The sequence below is a fragment of the Chaetura pelagica genome, unplaced genomic scaffold (genome assembly GCF_000747805.2).
Source record: "Chaetura pelagica isolate M959 unplaced genomic scaffold, ChaPel_1.0 scaffold222, whole genome shotgun sequence".
NCBI classification, from domain to species: domain Eukaryota; kingdom Metazoa; phylum Chordata; class Aves; order Apodiformes; family Apodidae; genus Chaetura; species Chaetura pelagica.
Genome location: NW_009952711.1, coordinates 9,607,549 through 9,630,618, shown reverse-complemented (window position 1 = coordinate 9,630,618; position 23,070 = coordinate 9,607,549). Strand labels below are relative to the sequence as shown.

The 23,070-nt window shown below is 38.7% G+C and overlaps 1 protein-coding gene across 1 annotated transcript in view; it reads right to left on the bottom strand.

Moving 5' to 3' along the window:
- ADAMTSL3 (ADAMTS-like 3) overlaps window positions 1-23,070 on the bottom strand; it is a 182,240-nt gene that overhangs the window by 50,775 nt on the left and 108,395 nt on the right. Inside the window, exons 7-14 of the mRNA XM_009994484.1 lie at window positions 18,977-19,051; window positions 13,552-13,709; window positions 12,474-12,585; window positions 9,953-10,091; window positions 8,580-8,630; window positions 4,242-4,446; window positions 3,254-3,401; window positions 1,788-1,872 (exon numbers count right to left, since the gene is read on the bottom strand). Of these exons, the coding sequence (XP_009992786.1) occupies window positions 1,788-1,872; window positions 3,254-3,401; window positions 4,242-4,446; window positions 8,580-8,630; window positions 9,953-10,091; window positions 12,474-12,585; window positions 13,552-13,709; window positions 18,977-19,051 (973 nt within the window). The remainder of the gene's footprint in view (window positions 1-1,787; window positions 1,873-3,253; window positions 3,402-4,241; window positions 4,447-8,579; window positions 8,631-9,952; window positions 10,092-12,473; window positions 12,586-13,551; window positions 13,710-18,976; window positions 19,052-23,070) is intronic.

Sequence of the window (23,070 nt, the reverse complement as noted above, 5' to 3'; positions counted from 1 at the left end):
GCAGGAAGTGTCTAGAGAAACCTTTCAGACTTAGGTGAAGACATTTCTGGAAAATGTGAAGGGAAGATTCTCAGGACAAGATGAGGATCATGAAGGAAAGATGAAGAAAATCAAGGTCTCCAGAGAAAGTAAAGAAGAAACAACAATCCAGGAAACTTGAAATCCACACAGCTGTGACAGGACATCCCTGAGCACTCACACACATGGCTGCACTCATACTGTGAGGCTGCAGTGGAATACATCAGTCATGTCTAGGAAGGCATGAATAACTGCTTTCTTTGTGAGGACAAGGTACAAGGGAACCCATTACAAAGTTTCCGGCTCAGCTCTATTATATTCTAAATATACTCTGAACTAGGATGCTGAGTCCCTGCCAGTCTTCCCTGCTTGCTCTGTCAGGCTGCTGCTGAAGGATCCTAAAAAACTACAGGCCACATTAGTTCACAGTTGCCCCAGTATGATTTTGTAATGCTAGAGGTTGTTTTCCTTATAGCTTCACACTGGATCCTCCTTTAGAGATGGTTTAACACACCTTCATTCTGACATGCTGACATTCAACAGGCACATTTGATTGCATCACCCCCTTCAATAATCAGAGTTTATTTTTATACCTTTGCTACTACCCTGCCTGAATTCAGGGCCACCAATTTGGACAGCGAAATAATACTTGACTTGAAAGGCTAGAGCAGTGAAACATTTAAAGTACAGTTACCATAACTATGCAAACACCTGTTTGGCAAGAGCTTTCTTCTGTGAGTCAGTGCAGGTGTAAAGATTTTATTACTCATGATCACACCTGTTGGTGCATGTGTGCCAAAAATCAGAAATAGCTAGATGGAGGAAGAAAAATAAGAAGTTATGGGGCACACTCCACTCTCAGAGTAACATGAATCCAAAGTAACTTCAGTAAGCTCATCTAAAGTATTTTAAACCAACATTACTACAAATGAGTGCAAAATTTGGCAAAGTACAACAAAATACTGTCCAAAATCTCTCTTGAAAACCTTATAGAAAGTTACTACTTTCTTGAAAGTTATATAGTATATATTTAATAAGTTGGATAGATATATGCATGAAAAATACACAGGGGATATAAGCAACTGTGTGGATGCCCTAACATAAAAGGGACAGGAACAAGTGTCACTGGGTTTAAGTTATGCTTTCATCCCCATGACTTCAATGTTGTGAAGGTTACCCCCATCAGCTTTTAAGAGGACTCTCAAAATCCAGATGTTATTTCACACATACACACATGTAAAATTTCACAACTTAGTCCCATAGATTCAGCTTAGCTCAGAGATCAGCAGGTTTTTCTCTCTTTATGCCTTGGTCTCACCCCCCAAGGAAATCCTGGCAACCCTACAAAGTACCTCTTAATATTTAATAAAACCACTACATTCTTGAGGTAACAGCAATGACTGGGCTTAAACTGAAATTATTTAATTTACATCTGCTGAAATGCTTCCACATGCATTAATTAGGGCTTACTTAGGCTTAATTAAGATCCCTGTGCATTGTTCAAATGTTACAGGGACACTATGACAGAGTTGCTGCGTCATCCAGAACAGGAGCTCCAGAAGCAAAGCTGTTGAGAAGGAAAATAATACAATTCCTCATAATACAATTCATATAATTCCAAATAATACAATTCACCTCATAATACAATTCATCTCCCAACGAGGGCCAACTGTCAAAGAAAAGTGCACAGCAACAGTCACTCCAGATGATCTACAAAATATCAAAATATGCTGGAAATGTTTATTCACAGTGAAAGACAATGCACTTACGTTGGTTCTTCTGAGACTCTTGTGGTCTCTTCCATTTCATGTGCCTGTTTAAACCATGGCAATTTTGCTTCAATAGGACTTTTTTCTGGCAGAGGGAAAAAAAAAAAAAAAAGGAATTTCTACAAAATCAAAGGAATTTGTATATGTCAGCAGTATTCACTCTAGAGCTCCACACATTATATTGCCTATTGATCTAATGCTTTTGAATAAAGTGAATAAAACAATTCACTAGAAAATTCCTTCACTGTGTTTGAGCTCCTTTCTGACACCTCTTTTTTTCTGAGAGGGCACCAGTATTCTAATTTCCATCCCTGTTTAATCTTTTACTTCCTTTTACATCTTCCTCAAATGCAGGCAGTTTCTGGTAGATTGTAATTTATGAATCAGTGTAACAGATTATTGTCAGAACTTAAGTTTATTGTTGAAAAAGAAGCCAGAGCACAGCAAATGTGCATTGCTCTCCAGATAGACTGGCTTCAGTAGAAAATTTTCACAGGAAATGTTCCTTTTTCCTGAGTTAGTCAGCTTTCCCAACATTGGAAAGTAACTTAAACAACACCATTAACTTCTTTTTCTGTCTATACACCCTACATTTCTGCAATGCTTTTTCTCAGAGTTCTGTTAAGCCAATTGAGGATCTGTGCCTCTAAACCTAAGTAAAGTCCTAGAAGGTGGTTCTTAACATTTCAGTGGTAGTTTCTACTTCAGTGTTTAACCCTGACTAAATCTCTGCTTCAATAATATTCTAGAGTCTGAAAACCCCCTGAGGAGAAACATAGGGTTGTCTCCAGATAGTTTTCACTTTTTCTATGTAAATCTTTATGGTGAGTTCTGAGGTCTGAAATACTGCCCTTCAAATAAAAGCTGAAAGAACAGGAGCAACACCCACTAAGATTTTCTGGGCCCAGAGGGACAGAAATGGGCAAGGGACAAGATACACTAGTTTGCCATCATCTTAGTTTTTTTCTTCTCACCTTCCCACCTACTGGTTTATACCTTACCAACTTTTGTCTTCAGAGAATATTTGTCAATTGACACCATTGTTACAGACCAGTTGGATTGTAACTTAATGAACTGATGAGGCCCACCAAGAATGTTGACACATTTCACGAGATGCAAAAAAACAAGATCCCAAGTGATACACATGGAGCATCATTCCCATTTCAAGTATTATTGAACAACTCCTTCCCATATTGAACTTGCTCATTCTAGTTTTCCCAGTTTGACCAGGCTGTATAGATTTACTCAGCATGTTCACCTCATGACAGTCCAGCCACATTATCAGCAAAAAATATCAGCAGGGCACTTTCCCCAGCACCAATAATTAAAATACATGTTTCTGCCAAGACTGAAATAAGTCCTAGTAAATTCCAGCTTCTGGCATTTCTGAAAACGGTTACCAGGGGCTTTTAATTCTCGTAACAAAAATGCGAAACAATAACAGACCCAGACAAAATTCCAGTTACCTTTTGGCTTGTAACATGGTATTGGCACGATGCACTCCTCTTTTATGTGTAGTTTCAGTTGTGGATTGCAGCCCCCAACATGCTGCCCACTGTGATCGATGCAGAGCACCACTCGGTAACGCAGGCCTCGGCCACAGGTCACTGTGCACTGCAGGAGACAATGCAACCCCCTCATGCTGTGTCTTTTCCATTATATTTACAAATACTGTTAAAAGCAAGTTAAAAGTACTGATGATGTGTTCACTGAAGTTTTTCCACAATCAGGTATCAGACACGTAGGAATTTGTCCATGCATTGCTAGGTGCATAAATAAAAGGTTGATGCTGGAAAAAATGTCTCATATTTGGGAATGCAAATGATTTCTCAGGATTCTGTAAAGCTTATCTGATTGGCAACAGTCTGAAACAGAGGGGGCTGTGTACTGAGAATATGCTTCCTCAGAGTGGTCATTTTCAGTGAAAGCTGGGTCAGACGTGCTGCAAGAGCAGTTCGCTATATGCCAGTGATGTCATTTGGATGAACTAAGGAATTGTAGAAGGGCTGAGCTATCTGACTGTATCAGATAACCACAGCCAAGATAAGTTGGCTTTATGTTTTTGTTACTATAATGAAAGGCACAAATGCTGGAAAATCACCCCCACAGACATGTCAGCCAATAGACAGACAAGCCTGTAGCTACTATACGCAGTCAGATACTACATTTATCAAGAACTGAGACACAAATGACCTGATTGTCAAGGGGTCTGACCTCTAACTCTTAATTTCTCCTCTGTGTAAAGCAGGAATTCAACAGGTATAAATATGCATTTTTCTTCACACAGACATGTTAACATGTTTATTATCAGACCAAATTAGCACAGATTTTTAGTAAGTACTATGAACTACGTTTGTAGGTCTATATTTTCCTAAAAGCCTTGTGCTCACAAACACGTGCTGACACGAGACTAGACTAAACAAGAGTAAAGGTCCAAATTACTTTTCAACTCACTTGAGACCATTCCATTGCCACCCATTTAGGACAATCAAACAGATTGCAGGTTTGAATGACTTTGGGCTTAGGGGCATACATGCATTTCCATTCTTCCACTTGCAGTATCTCTCCATGAATGGTCTCCTCTACGCACACAAAACTTCTCCTCTGAATACCACCTCCACAGGACACTGAACATGCAGTCCAAGGGTTGTGTTCCCACCTGGAAAAAGAATTCACATATATTAAAAATAAGGCTATTTTTAATTCCACTATCCTCTAGTAAAAGTGCAAAATACTGAATCCAACCTAAGTGGATTCCTTAGACGCATTGATAGTTTGGTTGCTGGATTCTTCACACACACTGAATATTTATACATTAAATTACACAGCTCCCTTGCATTATTTCAGGCTTAAATTAATGTGCAAAATGAGAAGAAAAATAGAACTATACATTTTGGTATATTCCCCAAAATGATAAAAAATCTTACTCCCAGATTTGAGTCAATGACCCTAAATAAGTTAAAGTTTGATTACTGAAATTATTTTACTTGCAAACAGTTTAAATCCTCTATAAAGAATTTTTCACAGTTAATTTAAGTGGCCACACATGCTCTTTACTACCATTGTCAGAGACCTGGAAGTGTATGTACTTGAGATTGTAAGAAGACCAAAGACAGATCTGGCTGTGCCAACTGAGAAGGATGTTATTACCCACAGTTGTTCATTGCTGCCCCCATCATGCAGACTAGCCTTAAAAAAATCTGCTCATGAAAATTTTTATGGGAATTCTAATACTTGCTTTGGGTAGACCCAGCCATTTCATTTCAAACTGGCTTCATCCACAAGGACTATGAACAAATTAAACTGTGACAGGTACCATTTGGCCGGTCATCACTGCAGTTCTGCCAGAGTTTTCCACCCTCATTAAAATGCCATTGAATGACTTTGTATTCACACTTTCCAACTTGCTTCAAGCAGAAGGCAGCTGCTCATCCACTTCTACAGCTCCAGCTAACCTAGCTGATTTCTCCTGAAGAGGGGCAACGCACAGATAAAGGAAAACTCACACAGCCCTATCAGCCAGCAGAGCTGTGGGGTAGTAATTTCCAACAGAGGGATGATAAACAGCCTGCTAGGAGGGAATGTCTTCAAATAGGACATCTCTCTACCATCTTAGACCTAACTACAATAAAGATGGAAATTGCTGCACCATCTGAAGTGAGAATTACAAAGAGGTTTTTAGATTACAAACTGCTTCATGTATCTGTTGGTCACATTTAAGCAATCACTTCTCAACAAAAACTTACTCCAATAATGTGCCGTTCCAGTCAAGTTTAGAGAAAATAAGTTTGTATCATAGCATTGGTTTATAGGTTCCACTGACCCCCATGCATTTTTCCCTCACCTTTGATCTATCTCTTGGTCTCTTTCCACCACTCACCCAACTCAGAGCTAAGTCCTGAGAAATGATGGAGCCCTACAGAACATCAAAGTCTGACTTGTTTAAACCTTATTCCTATTAGAACTGCAGGGTGTCAGAAAGGATAATGAAAAAAAATATATATCCATTATGAACAACAGACTCAGAAAGTATTACAATATCCCAACAAAATCAATTCATAAAGAGCAACTTAGCTACCATAAAGAAAGTAATTATGTCAGCATAGGTGAAGCAAAGACCTACAAATCAAAGGTAAACTCAAGTAATTACAACCCACTTGCTATGATACAGCAGGTAAATCAAGGACACTTCCTATTTTATGCAACTCATTAAACTACCTAGAAAACCATATTAACCATGCTTAAGCTTAACAGAAGAATGAGTATGAAACATAGAGCAAGGCATAGAACACTAATCATAGGGTTTATATTCAAAAGCACTCAGAATAAAGCAATTTGCTCATATATTGATATCATATCAGAGGTACAAAATTTGAAGAACAACAGTTGCACTTTTCTTTGACTTAAATGAACAACCAGCACTAACTCATTTTCTTTAGAAAAAGTCAGGAACTAAAGAGCAATTAACTGTTCAATGAATTAGCAGCTCATGGATTTATATATGTAAGGCTCACTGTCCTATATATAATACTAGCCTCCCGAGTGTTTATAGCATGAAGTTTTATAGTTGTTTTTCTTTATCTCATCAGTTTCGAATACACTCCAGATCCCATACTCCCATAAGAATTTTCAAGATGGAGTGAGGTCCATGGCTACTGGGGAAAAGGGGGGTCTTGGGCAAACAGTCAAGGAGATACTTTCCAGAACCCACAGCTGTCAAGGGATCCTCAACAGTCCAAGTCTGAAATAAATGGAGGCATTCCAAAAGCTTTAAAAGAAAATCTTCATCCTGGGAAATTTTTCTATTTATTTCAAAAGAATTCTCCATCTGTAAAAATATTTCAGTGGGGCATTTACAAGTCCAGCCACAGGAGAACTCTTTCAAGATCTTGCGGTGCGCACCATGACTTTCCCACAACTTCCTCGTGTGAATGGGAAAGTGGTGGTAAATGCCACAGAACTTCAGAGCAGCCCTGCACATGGCCCTCATGTTATGCAGGAGGTGTGATGTATGACTGTGGGTCAAGGTGAAGGAGTCTGTACAGCTTTGCTCAAGTATATCTACAGTACTTTGGCTTTTTTTCCTGCTTTGCAAGAACAGTCTTGAGTTAGCATGTAAGAAACAGGTAAGAAAAGAAAAAGCAAAAATAAAAGGTGGAAGAAGCCCCAGCAGAACTGGTACAGAAAAATGCACTGCAGTTACTAGACAGGCAACAGCACAGAGCAAATATACCCTGCTAGCAAATACACTGAAGCAAGATTTGCTTCCACACTGGAGCAGATTCACCTCAAGATGCAGTTCTACAAACTGGCTGTTCTGGCTGCTACTTTCTTTCAGAAATTCCAGCAACAAAAGGTGCTTTTACATCTTCACTGTGTATCTTTATGCCCCTCCCAGTGGAACACAGCCACATTCCTCTCTCTCTTTCCTGCTGGCACCAACTCTGAGCCCTGCTTGGCCGTCTGCTGTCTTATAGTTCTTACTCCTGAGCATCACCCAGGAAGACCGTGATACCTTCTGACAGGACACACTGAGGTGTTGAAACAAGGTGGGCCTTTGCCTGTAGTTTTCAGTGTTTGAAATAAGAGAACCTTCCCACATCTTTATAGCAGACATAATCTATCTCACCACAGTGTCATGTAAACGTGCTGAGCACAGTAAAGCACAGAAAGGGGGATTAAATTTCGCTTCCAACTGGTCTCTGAGCCCCGAGTGATTCAGACGATGAAATACTCATGTAAATAAACTGTGCTGAGTTCCAGAGGAGATCTGAAGTGCAAAGGAATTGGCAGAAGAAATGGAAGGAGAGAGACACAGAATATAATTATGGAACTTCACAGGATAACGCTGTAGAGGAAAAAAAAATCTCATTCTATGTATGAAAGCCAAAGTACATCACTGGACAGCAGATCCTCAACAAGTGTAAATTGCTACAGAAATAAACTATGACATTTATATCAGCTGTAATCAGTAGCTCCACTGAGCCGTGCAAGTCTATGATTTCATTCTTATTACTTCATATCTTTACTTCTTAGAAAAATACACATTACTCATGTCATGACATAATAAAGCAGAGGTTCAGCTCAGATAAATATGCACCTAACTCCATCAGCTATAATTCTTTACATTAACTGAAAATCTGGCTCAGTATTTTTTAGTCCTAACATTCTTTATAAATCAGCTGAGCCTTCCAGAGAAGTTTTACGTTCTTCTTATTGATTCAGGTAATTAAAAAAAATATAAATAAATAAAAGGGGGGGAAAAAACGCCAACAAACTTTGCTCTGATGACTTAATTTTAGACAACAGATATTAAGACAACTTAGTATCTTTAAAGTGACATATCAGCCCTAATGTTAATAGAGTGTATGCCTAAAGGAGAGCAGAAGATTGAGACCTCTCAGAGGAAAAAGAATTTCTGGAGACTTGTTCTATAAAAGAATATATTAATTGCATACATCCTCAAAAGAAAAGCCTTTCAAGAGAAGAATTCATACATGCATTTTAAAAGAGATGGTCTTGCAGCCCTACAGTAGGAGAAGGCTCAGGGAGACAATTCTGAAGTCTTCCACACTGATATTTTCAAGAAGAGCACAATAACCTCTTACTGTTAAGCTATTCATTCAGAACACATTGAAAGAAATCACAAACTTAAAAAATATGTACAGGATTGTTATGAACTTGCTTTCCTGCACAGCAAAAAAATCACAAGATGTTCCATGATCTGAAATAGCATATACGTAGGGAAAATTGTACAAATACTGACACATATGCTATCCTGATTATACATACCGAGGAAGTGGCTGAAAGTGATCATAGGGCATGATTTCTTTAAATCCATCACTGTCAACAAAATAAATATTGCATCATTATTTCTCATACTGGAGACTGTACATCAAGTACATACTTTTATGTGATCATGCTTAAAGTAAGCAGTTCTCAATGTGAAACAAGGGAATCTTACATTCCTCACGTTACCCTTGTGGTAAACAATGACCTTTATAATCTTACCTCTCCTGCACAGGATCTAGTCACTGTAGTTTCTCCACTTCATACCATCAAAAAAATATTAAATGAGCAAGCATGAACTGCACAGCATAAAGCCTTACTTACAATAATAAGAAATACATTACTATATCCAGCAATACTTCCCTTTTTCTGTCTGTACAAGCCAAATTTCCAAGGAAAAAGATAATTATGCCCTTTCTTTCTGTAATTTTCCTATTCCAGCTTTGCAACATTACTGAAGTCTTACCACTCCATATAAACATCAACTCCCCAGGAAAAAAAAATGCACATCTATGACTGTTCAAGGTCACTATCAACAATTATGTTCAACAGGAATGAAAGGAAATGGACAGTTTAGCTATAGGAAATGAAATCCATTGAAAGTGTTTCCTTTTCTTCTTGCCTATAACTCTAGCTTGGCCAGCTGGCATATTAATGTGAGGTTCTGGGACTTGATACTGTGATGTTATTTTAAGATTCTTTAGCACAGCCAGGAAACCTCACCAGACAATCCAAAAGTTAGTTTCAAACACTGTAGTGCAATTCAATACAATTTATGTATACTATTGCTTTTTAAATTTTTGCAATATTACATGGCATTTGTACCACAAGTATATTTACTTTAAATTACTTTGGGTTTTTAAAAAACTCATAGTGTAAAAAATCAAACAACCCCCCAAAACTTTATTAATTAGGTGTCAACTCTACGGTACAAATAGGCAGATGAATAATCCAAGTTAAACCATGTCCAAAACTTGCATGCTGACTGACAATTGGAGCAACTGTAATGAGAAATCCTGAATGGCAGGATCAATAAATCCAAAACCAGGCAAATTATCTGTCCTTCTCACACAACCTCACAAAATCTTTGGACTAGTGCTGTGCCACTCAGCAAAAGGCATGAGGTAGAATCAGCCCTTGAACATAAAAAAAAAATATGTTTACAATATCTCTGTATAAAGCAAAGTCTCCTGTTCTGCAGTTCTGAAAGGCCACAAATCTACTGGCAGTGGTACCAGACATCAGCCTTTAATAAGTGCAATAACCCACCAAGACTAAGTAACGGTAAAGATGAAAGGAACTGAAATTAAATAACTACAATTGTTTATTTCTTAATAACAGACTACCTCACACACAAATTTATTTGTCATACAAACCTAGAAGGGCAGGGATCCATGTTGCATTCTTTTAGCTTGGGCTTTGGTTTCTTGTTTTCTGGATAGTAATGACAATAGTGGTCAGGAACGACACGCTTCAGCCGAACATCCACACATTCAGCTGAATTCAGCTGATAACCTAATGCAGAAGAAAAGTTACATTTTGGTAATGGAGATATAGAATCAGCCTTATCCTCATCCCCCGTAATGTTCTGCCCATTTAATTAGTTACTCTTGTTTGGTTTGCTTTTAAACAAGGAAACACTGCATAGGAACATGCAGGAGCAAATCTTCATATAAGGCAATTCAGCATTACAATTATGCTAACCTGTCTTAACACTAGATGGGACTCTGGCACATTATTTTAACAATATTTGAAGTATAAGGATAAATATATACATATTTCTATGTGATGCAGCAGTTTATGTACTGGAGCAGCTCACCTATCACAGAGGCAACCCTACAAAGTCATATGATTCTACTACGTGTTCCACAATTTATAACTGCCCTCCCCCAGGGAGGAGTTACCACATATGTTAGAGAGGCATATTACAGAGTCATGTGTGCTAAAAAAAAATATAAATACTTAAAACAGAAAACCAGAGGAACTGAAGATGTGATCCAAAAACTTTGCTAAGTTAAACTGTAGAAAACCAAGAAATAGTTTCAAGAACATTCCCAGTTGAAGAGCCAACAAAAGAAAACTTGAAGTAACTGGTTACAAGAAGGGATCTGAGTTTTATAAACCACTAAGTTGCTTTTTTGGCTAAGAAAAAGAAGACTCATTCAAAAGAACTGACTTGGATTTAAACTAAGGAGAGGAGGAGGAGGATGTTCTGGTATGTGGGAAAAAAAAAAAAAAAAAAGCTTGCAACCACAAGAATTAAAATCCAAATAGAGTCAATAAACTAAGAGCAGAAGTCCCAATGTCTACTGAAAATGCTAAGTATCATACATCAATGGCTTCATTTGTGCGTCTCTTGGCTGATTCAAAGTGCCATCATGCATGAGTGTGATGACCATAAAGAACTAAGCAGTTCCAGTGCTTAAAGCATCTATGTTCCTGTTCTTGTAAGTACTGAAAAGATTCAGATGATATGCCACTTGCAAACAGGATCAACACAATTTTTAAACATTCTTGCTTATTCGAGCTTGACTGTGCTTTCTGAGATGCCTGTCACGCTCCCCCTTCCCACACATGGAGATTACAGAATTAAATGTAGAAGCAGCATCCAAGCAAGGATTGGTGGTACACTGATTCCAAGTCTCTGTTGTGAGGAACGTTTTTTTTTACTGCCAGTAAAAGAAGCCAAACAGACGATCTGGATACAAAACCTGCTTTAAGATAACAGGTTAAAGCCAAGTAGCTGCAGCACAGCTTCCCTGCCTGCCTCAGTCACATGCCATTCCTAACGCTGTTACTTTCAGGGGTAAGGAAGAAGTTTCTGTGCTTCTCCAGTTACTGACCTCTCTCAGGTCTGCCACCAAGAGTGTCAAGGCCTGTTGACAACGGTACCAAGATTATAGACATGCAGTTTCAAAGTAGGGCACTGAAAACCCTGGCTAATCTCAAAGAGATTGACATGTAGCTTTAATTTTTAAAACCATAACACTAGTCTGAATAAGGTTTGATTTAAGCCAATTACTCAGATGGTAAATACTTCCCTTAAATTATCCCTTGTTTACATGCAGTTCTCTAAAACAACTGTGAAGCTTTACATTGCTTCCCTTACCAGACAGGTTAGGGAAAAATTCCTAAATGCAGTGTGATGGAATCATCAGAAGATATGTATTGCCATTCAGTTTCACTTCATGAGGCCAGGTATCTGATCAGATACAGTGGTTTCCTGTGGGACTACTTACTATACACATATATAGTCTGCATTTCAGTTAAGGTGAGGTGGACGAGCAGTAGCAAAGCTCAGCTGCACTTCATCTAACCACTGTAGGAGCTGTGGTGTTTAAACTGGGGGTAGACACTAGAGCACACTGCCCCCTGCTCCAACTACCATCAGGAACAAGTGTCTAAGTTCAGACAGCTAAGAGTATTGACAGTAGCTGTTCTTTGATGTCCCTTTGTTATTCTGCTTTCTCTGTAACTATTTTCTAAACCAAGTGTTCTAAAACTCTCATATCTATTACTGTGGCCAGAAATACCTTTCTTCCTTCATCTCTTGCTTATCTTTATTTTTAAATCTCATTTTATTTCTTTGCTTGTTTTCCAAAAATATCCATTATGAATTGTCATTTTCCACTTTGAATGTCAGACCTTTATTTCTTAGTCTAAGTTCTTACTCAATCATTCCTTCATGACTTCCAGTAAAATAAGGTATAAAAAAACCTCCTATGCTCATACTCACTTAGCTAACCAACTTACTTGCTACTCTGTCATTCACGTTTCTGAAGAACTGCCAACGTGCAAACACTAACATTTATTCAATAAAAATGCAGAATGAAGGCTTTCAATCAGGTGCTTTTAATCTTCAGCTGTAAACACTCCTGAAGAATTGCCAATACTTACCTCCTCCACATGTCACTGTGCAGGGGAAGAACTCTGTTTGTCTCCACTGATGACTGATGGGTTGATAGAAAAAGAACTGAACCACACTCTCTTTTGATCCAGAGTACCTGGTCTGAAGAAATTTCCATTACAACACTTGTGTATACTGTACTCCACTGTTCATGTAATTTCAAAACATAATTCACATATAATAGCAGTGCAGAGAGCAATATCAGGCATAAACCCTCTAGAAAGTCTAGAGTAATAATTCAATTTTGTTTCAGATAGACACACACTTGTATGTTACTTTGTTTTTCAAATTATTCAAGGTACTTATGTGACTATTCAGTTATCCATCCTTGATTTGCAAAGATCCAAACTGTATTCTTCTGTCTTCTCTCTTTGTTATCAAAATTTTTAAAATTTGCTGGAGAGGGAAGTCCATAACTTATCTAAGCACCCTGGTTCATATTCAGGTAAATCTACCTCCACGTGTGAAATAAATATGGAACATTTATTCCTACAAGATGACAGATAAGGCCACATGGTGTGAATGCACTGAAGCACCTGACATTTGGAAAACTGTGTGACTGACTTCATTTGGCAGTCAAATATTGACCTGTTTCTACATATAAATATCTACATGTATGACACAAGCCATCGGTATGTGGTCTGGGGAGGAGAGAAACTGAGCAGGATTAGAAATGGTCAATAGCTGGATGAGGAATGTCTGAGGGAGATTATAGGGTGCTGCTGGCAGCAGTGCTCAGGTTCAGTAGGTGGCAGTCTGCAATTGGATTAACAACAATCACCCTCACAGGATCACAGTGTTAATCTTTCAGTAATATTTAAAACAAAAGTTCTGGCCATTTTTACCATTAAAGATCCTGTGGTACTTTTCACCACAGCCAAGACATTAACCTTGTAACATATTAATTTGCTTGGATATACTGAGTATAAATTGTTTCTGGACTGTAATTAAGATTCTTTATTTGCTAGCTAGAAGATCTTATTGTAATGCTACAACTTTACAGACAGCACCTACTCTGTTGCACATACTTGCAATCTCTTTGTAGATTTGTACACACACGCATCCCACCTTGATAATGAAATCTGCTCCAAGAGGACCCTGGATCTTTATGACTTCCCTGTCTGTGTTCTTCTGAAATTCAACAGTTGTGTTTTCTATGACAAATGTTCCAGGAGCATTGAAGCTGTGCTCTCCCTTGTCTCCTTGTAGTGTCTTTGACTGTATTACTAAAGAAACAACATGTCATTAGTAAACTTAAACATAGTATTTTTTATTTTCAAGGAAGTGAGAAAGTAATGTTTACATCTTTGCCTTGCAAGTAACAGCCATATACGTGCATTAAAACCCACACAGAGTATCTGTGAGAACGTTAGCTGCTTCAGATTATGGGTTGATACATAATTGCATGGCATGTCAGCACAGGAATATCTGCCTGAACGCACTATTCTCTCATACCAGAAGCACTTTGGAGACTTTTTTCCTACACCAAGTGTTCCATATACTTATAAAGCAATAGATTCAGGATCAAGTCAATATACAGAAAATTAGCCCGTACGTCTATGCAACTCAGAAGCCTCAAAATTTCTCCGGAGAAGCCTGAAGGGTGTCAAACTTGCCAAATACTCACCTCAATACATGTATCACTCTACCCATTCCAGAGGTCATTAACTCAACTCCAAATATTTCCCACCTGAGCACAAAGCACAGGCAGGAGGTGCAGTCCTGCTGGAGGGATGTCCCTTTCTCAGAACAGATTATGATGAAAACCTGTTTTGAGCTGTGCTGCACTCCTTGAAAACAGATTGGACTAACAGCCCGTGACCCCCAGAAGACAGATAAAGCATTTTAGGATTGAGTCACTACTAGCAAATTGACTGAACTGTAAGTGGACAAAAGCTAAGGAGGATATTCATAATTAAGGTAAAATGTTGGGCTCTGCACAACACAGTGTAGAGGCACAGGAAGAGGCATGAATTGAAATACACTGCCCTGGTTACAATCTATCAGAGCACTGCATGAGAAGGGCATGAATCTCAGATGAGCTCAAGACTAGATAAAAGGAAGTTTTGGACAACATACAAACACCCTCTTTCTCCAACTACCTTGCCTTTTTTGGTACTTTAAACAATTACCTAATGCAAGCCAGATAACTTAGGTTAAGAGCACGTGTTCTTACCTTCACTGAGAACATGCTCTGAACACTGCAATCCACTATTACTGTTTTGTTTCTTTAGCTCTTTTAAAATACAAATGTATTCTGGAGCACCCCCAACAAACAACGTGGAGAGATTCTAGAAGAAATGGGCTTCCTTGAAAAGGTACCAACATAATCCCTAGTTTCCAAGCATTAGGTTCCACTACGCTCATAGGTACAATAGAGATCACACACGTGGCTGGAAGGAAGTTTAAGGAAGGATATGTTCTTAGGAAATTATTTTATGTCAATCACAGGGCAGGAAGCTGGTAGTGAATCAAATGTACATTGTCAAAGATAAAAATATATATATATATCTGGGAATCAGAGTCCCCTATTTCCCAACACATTTCAATTAGGAGCAAATAGATATGAACAAATCACAGAACAAGCAGTATTTAGGCAATTACTGTGTATTTTTGTTTGTCACTTTTATGGAAGTTTTCTTTCTGGATTGTATTACAAAATAATACTTTAAATATCCAGAACTCGGCACTCTTGGATTAGCCTTCTGCAAGCCTTGACACCAAACGTATACTGTTCACCAGTAAATCTTAATGCATGATGCCTTCTATTCTGTCTTTTTGTTGAATAGGAGTTAAATCAGCAAATCTCAAGTACTTCTAACTCCACATAAAGCCGGTAGGATCCTCAGGAGTACAAGACCCTTTGAAACTAGCATTTAAGATTGCAAAATAAGACATCTGACTTTTGCAAAAAGATGTTAAAGATGTCAATTTGGTGACATAAGCTGCATTACTTTACAGTCTTTATGCTAATGTCTTAATTAAAAAAATATTTCTTAATGTTTTTCTAAGGACAAACAGATAATATTGTTAAGCAATCAAGAACATAGTGACTCACTGAGAGCTGACAAACATTTGTGTTAGAGCTACACTAGGTTTGAATCCAAAGCATGTGTTTGTTTGCAAGGTCCAGCTACAAAGTGATGACTTGTGTCTCTGGAGGTCGTCAGAGAAGCCTAGAACAGCTGCTCAGGTTTTCTCAGAAGTGTGTCACTCAGAGAGAGAAAGAGTTGTTTGACAGCACAACGGTAACATCTGATGCAATATACTCCTGCTCAGTAGTATCTAGTGGTTGTCAGCACAGCCTTCTAAACCAGAGTGAAACCAAGGATGTAGTGTGTGTAACACATATGTAACATAGTCATTCTTATGAGGGAGCAGTTTCTCTCAAAAGAACTACTTTATTGATTTCAGAGCAGTAACTGAAAACAAAGGCTTCACCAGCTGGCGAGGTTTAGAAAATAATTCACCAAGTATTTATTTATTCTGCAGGGTCCTGTAATCCTGGAGAGATGGGAAGTTTGACTTCAGGAGTAAGCTTTCGCATCCTGAGCTAGGGAAACTTTTCCTTGAGGAGTCTTTAGTACTCCAGATGTACAGAGTCATAAGGACAGGAAATTCCCTTGAGAGCTCACCTGTTTCTGTGCCTAACATGATGATCACTGGTACCAAAGACCTAAAACTGTCTGTCTTTATGTTACTTCCCTTACCTTGATACAAAGAACGTTTTTCCCATGGAAATGCCCTGTCCAGCTGTGGGAAGAAGATCCACTGCAAAGGCCTCCCTCACTCCTACTGGCAGGCAGGAATAGGGCAGCATGGCATGCAGAACTCACTGCAGATAACTTGCTATGAAAAGAGATGCATGGAGGAAAACCCAGAGAAATACCTCCTGCCTCCATGCAAGAAGGCACAAATCATGTTGCTACCCAAAAGCTCTTTCTTTTCCATGAGATTCATTTGTAGATAGCAGGCACCTAAAACAAAACATGTGTTCTTTTCAAAATGCAAGCCACTTTGTCTTCCTCTTAGCATCTGCCCAAAGACAAAGCAGTGGCTGGATGTACAGCTAAACACCTGCCAAGTGATGCAAATCACTGCAAGAGAGAAGAAATTGACAAAAAGGGGGAGTTTCAGTTCTTTTTAGCGAGGTTCAACCTCCCTAAGTTCATGAACTCAGTTATCTAGCATTAGCCACTTGTAAAAATATTAGCTTCTGGTTTTCCTGTTTCTTCTGCTGGAGGATTAATTTCAGGGAACTTTCAGCCTTTCTTTTGATTCTAATGTTCTTAAAACAACTGCTAGAAAACCCATAACATAGTCCAAATCAAAAACAAAACCAATGCAATGAAGCATTTTATTCATAACCATCTTTGTCCTTTGGTTGTTTTCCACCAAATCATTCACAGAACACAAGCAGATAGAATTACCACAGGGACCTACTGCTGAAAAAGCCCAAAGTAACACCTTAGCTCTCTGATGAATCTGCTGCCTGTTTTAAACACACAAACAAAATGCTCCTTCTTACCAGCTACAAAGAAATGCAGTCTTCCTACAACATTAAGCTGCTGATTGTAAAACAGCCTTCAGAACATATATTTGTTTCAAATCTGTTACGCCTACATGTCCAACCACATTCCCATTTTTGAGTAATCCAGCAGCTGTGTTTCTCTGGAACAAGAGCAGATCACGAAGCCCAGGATGGAGCACAAAAAGAACACAGATAAAGGGAGAAGTGCCAGACACTCCATAGTGCTTTTCAAGCATTCGCTACTACTGCTGACTTTACTTGAAGAGCAAATACACACTGGCAACAGGAGGCAGTATAAAATTCCACAAGAAATACTCCCTGCTCGACCTGTTAAATTCAGCTCCCCACAAGCCAGAAAGAAAATCTCTTACAAATGGAGCCTGTAATTATAGGAGATTGTTTTTCCAATTCCTCTTTTAATTATACCAGCATACCCACACAGAAGTGTTGCAGACCAAACATCACTTTATATTTTCTGTTAAAGTGACAAATAACCACAAACATACACACAGTCAGAAAAACTGACAAGCAAATTGTCCCAAAATGCATCCCCTAGAATACTGGTTCTTGAAGATCTGGCTATAAAGCCAGAAGCAATTTCCACCTCCTTCCCCATAACAGCTCTTACTTGTTTTTCTCCTCTGTCATTTTAATTTTAGGTAACAAATGTCTAAATCCTCACAGATTTGCAAACAGATGTGCCGGAGGAAGTGGTTAAAGGAACATTTCACAATTCTTGTCCAGCTAGAGAACTAACTAGCAAAGGTAATGCCAAGCCACAGCTTCGTTACAGAACCACCCAGGCCAGGAAGCCAGAAGCACTCTGTACTTAGTTACCGAGTTACTGCTGCATTCCTCAGGAGCTTTCCAGAAATCCCCCAGGAGCCACTGAACCTAGTACTTTTTCCTCATCCAAAGCTGAAACAACAACTTCTTTCTGCAGAACCACTTAAGACCAAGACTCCTGACCTGAACTGAGCAGATTCACACCTTCATACATCCCTTGCAACAGTTTTACATTAATATTATGGATTTCAAGTTAAGTTCAGCTTTGTACATTGTTGATGTCAGTGTTATATCTAGAAATTATTGTCACTATGGAGCTGCTCGAAAGTGAAAATCTTATTAATTTTTTTCTTTGACAGAAAATGACAGTATATTCTTCAAAGCAAACGAAGAGATGAGGAATTTTCAAATAAAATTAATTTCTATTTGATATTTATATATCTCAGAGCAGAAGTTTCTCTTATTTTTTATTCAAACTAAGTCTTCCACTTTCACTAATAAAAAATGTTAAATGAATGGTTTGTTTCATTGCTTGGTATGGCAGTCCTCCTTATTGAAATTAGTTCTTTATGTAAAGTAGGCTATGGTTAAAGAAATGACCATAGATACTGCCATCAGCCTTATAGAAAATATTAGGAAATAGCATCTAATTGAATAGCAAACTGTTTCTCATAGCTGGTATCTAGCGACCAGAAGTATTACAAAGGCACAGACTTGAGTAGCTTCTTTTATTTTGTTTACCCTACCTCATTTTTTACCTTGATTACTTTTCCTTGAACACTGCTCACTGATCAAGTGTGACTTCATCTGGACTATTTATGCTATCTAGGAATTTTCTGTAGAAATCTGGTGCTATTGATCCCCCACACACACCTTTGAAAGTAATTTTGATGTAACTGTTTGCATGTAGTTTAAGAGTGTAGTATGTTTTAGACATCTTAAACAAGAATTACTTTGTTTAAATAAATTTAGAAACCACCAGTATATATACTATTTCCTTTTACTAAGTGGACTTCCAGTGTTTTGTAGGACTATCTCCAAGCTGGATATTAAAGATGGGAAGAAGAATCAAGGTCATGATCTTACCCATATTCCTAACATTTGGATGAGTTCAGATATAAGGTTCTGTTTTTATCTTCTGTGTATGAATAAATACATTAAACAGCTCAGTCATACCAAGGTGTGCTGGTCCTTTTAGGGTAATTCTCACACTGCGACTCCCATGTGGAACAGCAATCACTGTTTCTTCCCCTAGGAAAATTAAAGAACTGTTTTAGAAATTATCTTGCATCAGGGAATTTGCACATCACATAACTAGACTGAAAACTGTCAAAAGTGTCTAAGAAAATATTTAACAGGTTTCACAATTTTTCTATTAAAAATATTCATATGTTATTTTATTAAGTACATTATACTGAGTCTGTCTGCTATGCAACTCTCAAGACCTACAAATAGACTTGTAAATCTTTCTTACTACAGGAAAATTATTTGCTATTAACAAAAACAACTGAAATGTCAGTAGTGTATTAGGAACATATTTACACTCAGTTGTCCTAGTTTTATTTCCTAATCACTGAATTGACATAAGGAATCTGCTAAGTAGTACTTCCCCCTTACAAAAACCTGCAGCTGTTCAGTCTCACTTTGCCCACACCTCATTTCCTGCTGCAGGTCACAACTTTAATAAGTGGCAGGACTTACAGGAAATAAATCATCTACTTAACACTAACCCTTAACCAATTACAGACCAGTTAAGAGCAAATATATATTAGCTATAATGTATGTGCTATAACAGAGTGTCTGCATCTAACTTACCACATAAGATCATTCCTTCCAGTAAGAGCCTTAAAATTAACTATAAACCAAACCAGCCCTGAATAGGACATGTCAATAGAAAACAGCTTTTGGCAGCCTGAATGGCCTCTTCACATATAAATGTACAACACACTTACTTCAGTGCATTTTACAAAGGCAGAAATTTAGTACTTTCCATTTCAAATGTAGGAAATCTGTGATTTGCCCAAGCAGACTGAGTTAACAGTCAAGTCCATAGACCAGAGTCTTTCACGCCAACAAGAGCACTGCTCTCAGAACAGGTTATCCACAAAAGGACAAAGGAAGCGTCCAAGCAACAAAGTACCAATGTGCTGTCTCCCATTTCCCCCACAGCCCAGCTGGAAGTCTTTGTGGCAGGACCTGCAAACAGAGCCCACTGCAGGTACACCCCACAGAGTGGGGGCTCTGTTCAGTGATGGCATTCACACATATACAGGGTGTAGAAGAAACTTTGCCAATTCAAAAAACAATGTGAGTTGAAGGTCAGTGATACATTTGCTCCAGAATTCCTCATACAATATTTAGAGGAAGGATATTTTAGTTTAGTTTTAACTAAAAAATGGTTGAAGAATGTTTCTTTCCACTTTAAACTGGACCCTTTTATAGTAGATGCTAAATTATCAGCTTCTGGTTTACATCTCCTTAGCATAAGTATGAAATCCTGCCAAATGTTCAGGATACTTCAAGCAAATGCTGCAATTATTTTTTCTGAAATAAACACCTTCTTGTATTACAGCTTTTATATCTTCAATTTCTAGGAAGGTCATTTAAATATAACAATATATTTTGGATGTAATAAAATATGATCTTTATTAATTTCATACTTAGGTATTCCACCAGAGTGCAAAATACTACAGTAAGAACAATAATACAGCTAAGGAGCCCTGGAAAAAACATTAACTACTGAACCACTTAATATCTTTTTGCATCTTGGTTTTTCATCAGGCAAATTGCTAAAGATAGCCAGAAGGTAGTGGATGTGTATATCTTTAAAGTAAGGAAATAACTACTGAATTCATATGTGCTCCACAGTACTTGAGAGAAAGCAGGTTTGAGGGGCCCATCTGTCCCTACTTGGTCAGGAATTGTATCCCATCTTGACAACCTACCAGCAGTTCCAGCACAAAACCTCAAATAAGAGTCTGATTATGACCAGTTCTGAACATATGCAACTGCTGTTTTGAAGTGGAACCAAGGGCACTCAGTGCTGAAAGGACAAGGTGCAGATCTGCAGATGTGTAGAGATGTGCAGGACTGCTCCTCTTGAGAACAACCAGGGTAGTTCTGCTGTGCTTCCTCCACCTTCTTACAGAAGGTTCCCCTCCCCTCAGCAGGCCTTGTTGATCCCTTTTCAGGATGCTTCACATTCCTTTAGCAGTACTACAGACATTCCACCCTCACCGAAGCAGTCTCTGATATGGTCCAAAAGTCTCATGGGGGTGCTAAATTTGGTGTTCCTCTGCAGCAGAGAGATTACCAGAAAGTATTTTATTTGCATTAGAAGTTCACCACCACAGCAATGTGCAACCTCTGCAGCCTCACAGATCTGTGAAGAAGTCTGACAGCAGGAGATTCTTGTAACCTGACTGAGATAATGATGACTTAGGGCAGTCTTTCAGGAGATGAAGTAAACTGTAGGAAGATTGTTTGGAATTCTGAACTGAGAAGGGGAATTGGAAGAAAATGGGACAGAGCTGACCTAAGAAACTCCACCTTCTTCTGAAGACAGTTTTAACTTCCAACAAAACAGTAGCTACAATTGTCCAAGTCTGTAAAGTCTGTATCTTGAAAAGTAAATTGCTGACCTTTGTCTAAAGCTGAAAACAAATAAGCTCTAAATCACAAAAAAGGTGAGATACTTTCTCTCTATTCTAATGCTGCTTCCCACTGTAGGGGTTCTTGAGGGCATGTGGGTCATTTTTCTGCAGCACCTACTTGAAATGGGCTTTCTGCTCTTCCCCTGGAACTCTCGCAGCAAACGTGTACACACACTACACACAACACTTGCTGATTAACCTCCCAGGCTGCTTTTACCTTAGATGGCAAGGCTTGATCCTGTTTCTATGGTGTTAAATGTGGATTTAGACTTTGGATTTCAATGAGAGCAAGATCAGACTCCCTGCTATGGTAAGATTGGGAGCTAATCTCCAGGATCAAAATAAAGAAGCCACATTCCTGAGCTCAATCCAATTCAGCAGGTTTTATTTATTTTTCCACGTGGGCCATGGTGGACCCATTTATTGTTCACATATAGGCCAGTTGGGATTTTTCCCTCTCTCCTCTTACAGCAGGGCAGAGAGTTTATTTCAGGCCTATAAAATCTATTTCTTTCCATGTATTTGCTCAGCACTTATCTGCTGGTCCTCCAGTTCTGATTGAAGGCCTTTGTGTTCTCAAAAGACAAAGAACATTAGTTCAGGGACAGGATCAAGACAAGGGAACTAAAAAGCTCAAAATGTTTGGAGTCTTAGTGCAGCAGCTTCCATCACCCACTCTAACATTAGGCAACATTTCAGAAGACACTAGTGCTGGAGTATGTGCTGACCTGACTCATGATGAGAACCTGTGCAAAGCCAAACACATACTCTTAAAGAGACACCTGAGCTAGATAGGTATGTGCTACTGAAAGCAGCCGTTATATATCCTGGCCTTAAAAGGCAAATTACAAGGTCGTTATGGGCACAACCTTTTAGTCCTTAAATTCTTCTCTTTCCAGTCTCACCCTCTCCCACTCCTCTGTACTTCCATCCCTCTTGTCCACTGGTCTTACGACTCAAGGCTGCCTCTTCATCTGAGAGTGCCACTTCTTTGCATTGTGCATTGTTGAGTAAGCATTTCTAAGGTGTGGTAACCTGATTTTCAGAGAAATAGTGTGGTCTCAACTTATTTTAGTTATATTATTGCTTCTTTCTCCTTCTGGACCAACTCTTCTAAAATGTGCATGCATCTATAGCAGCCCCCAGTAAACTGACCAAACTAGAGGGATCTGTAGACTGATATAGTTGGTGCTGAAGACCCAGCATCCACACTGTACACACTGCAGGTGCTTCACTTTGTACTAACCCTAGTCTGATCCCACGAACTGTGTACGAGCTGTTGCAGAACATTAAGTCCTTTTCCAGGACACATTGTCCAGTTTAGCTTCATCCAAAAAAAAATCCAGCTTATGCTCTCCAAGACCACTCCATGATGTGAACTGATGAGCAGTACATTAGGACCCTGATGAAATCTGCTTAAAAAAACATATTCCTTATACAATCAGAAATGCTCACATATTGGCATTCTATCCTTCCCCACACACAGTTTTCCTTCCAAATCAGTCCCAGTTCCCTCTCCTGGCTCTACATACAGTTGATTTTTCCTCGTCCTCTCCAAGTGTTTCTGACTCCATTTCCCACTCCAGATTCCTTATTTAATCTCAGTCTTCCGCTCTT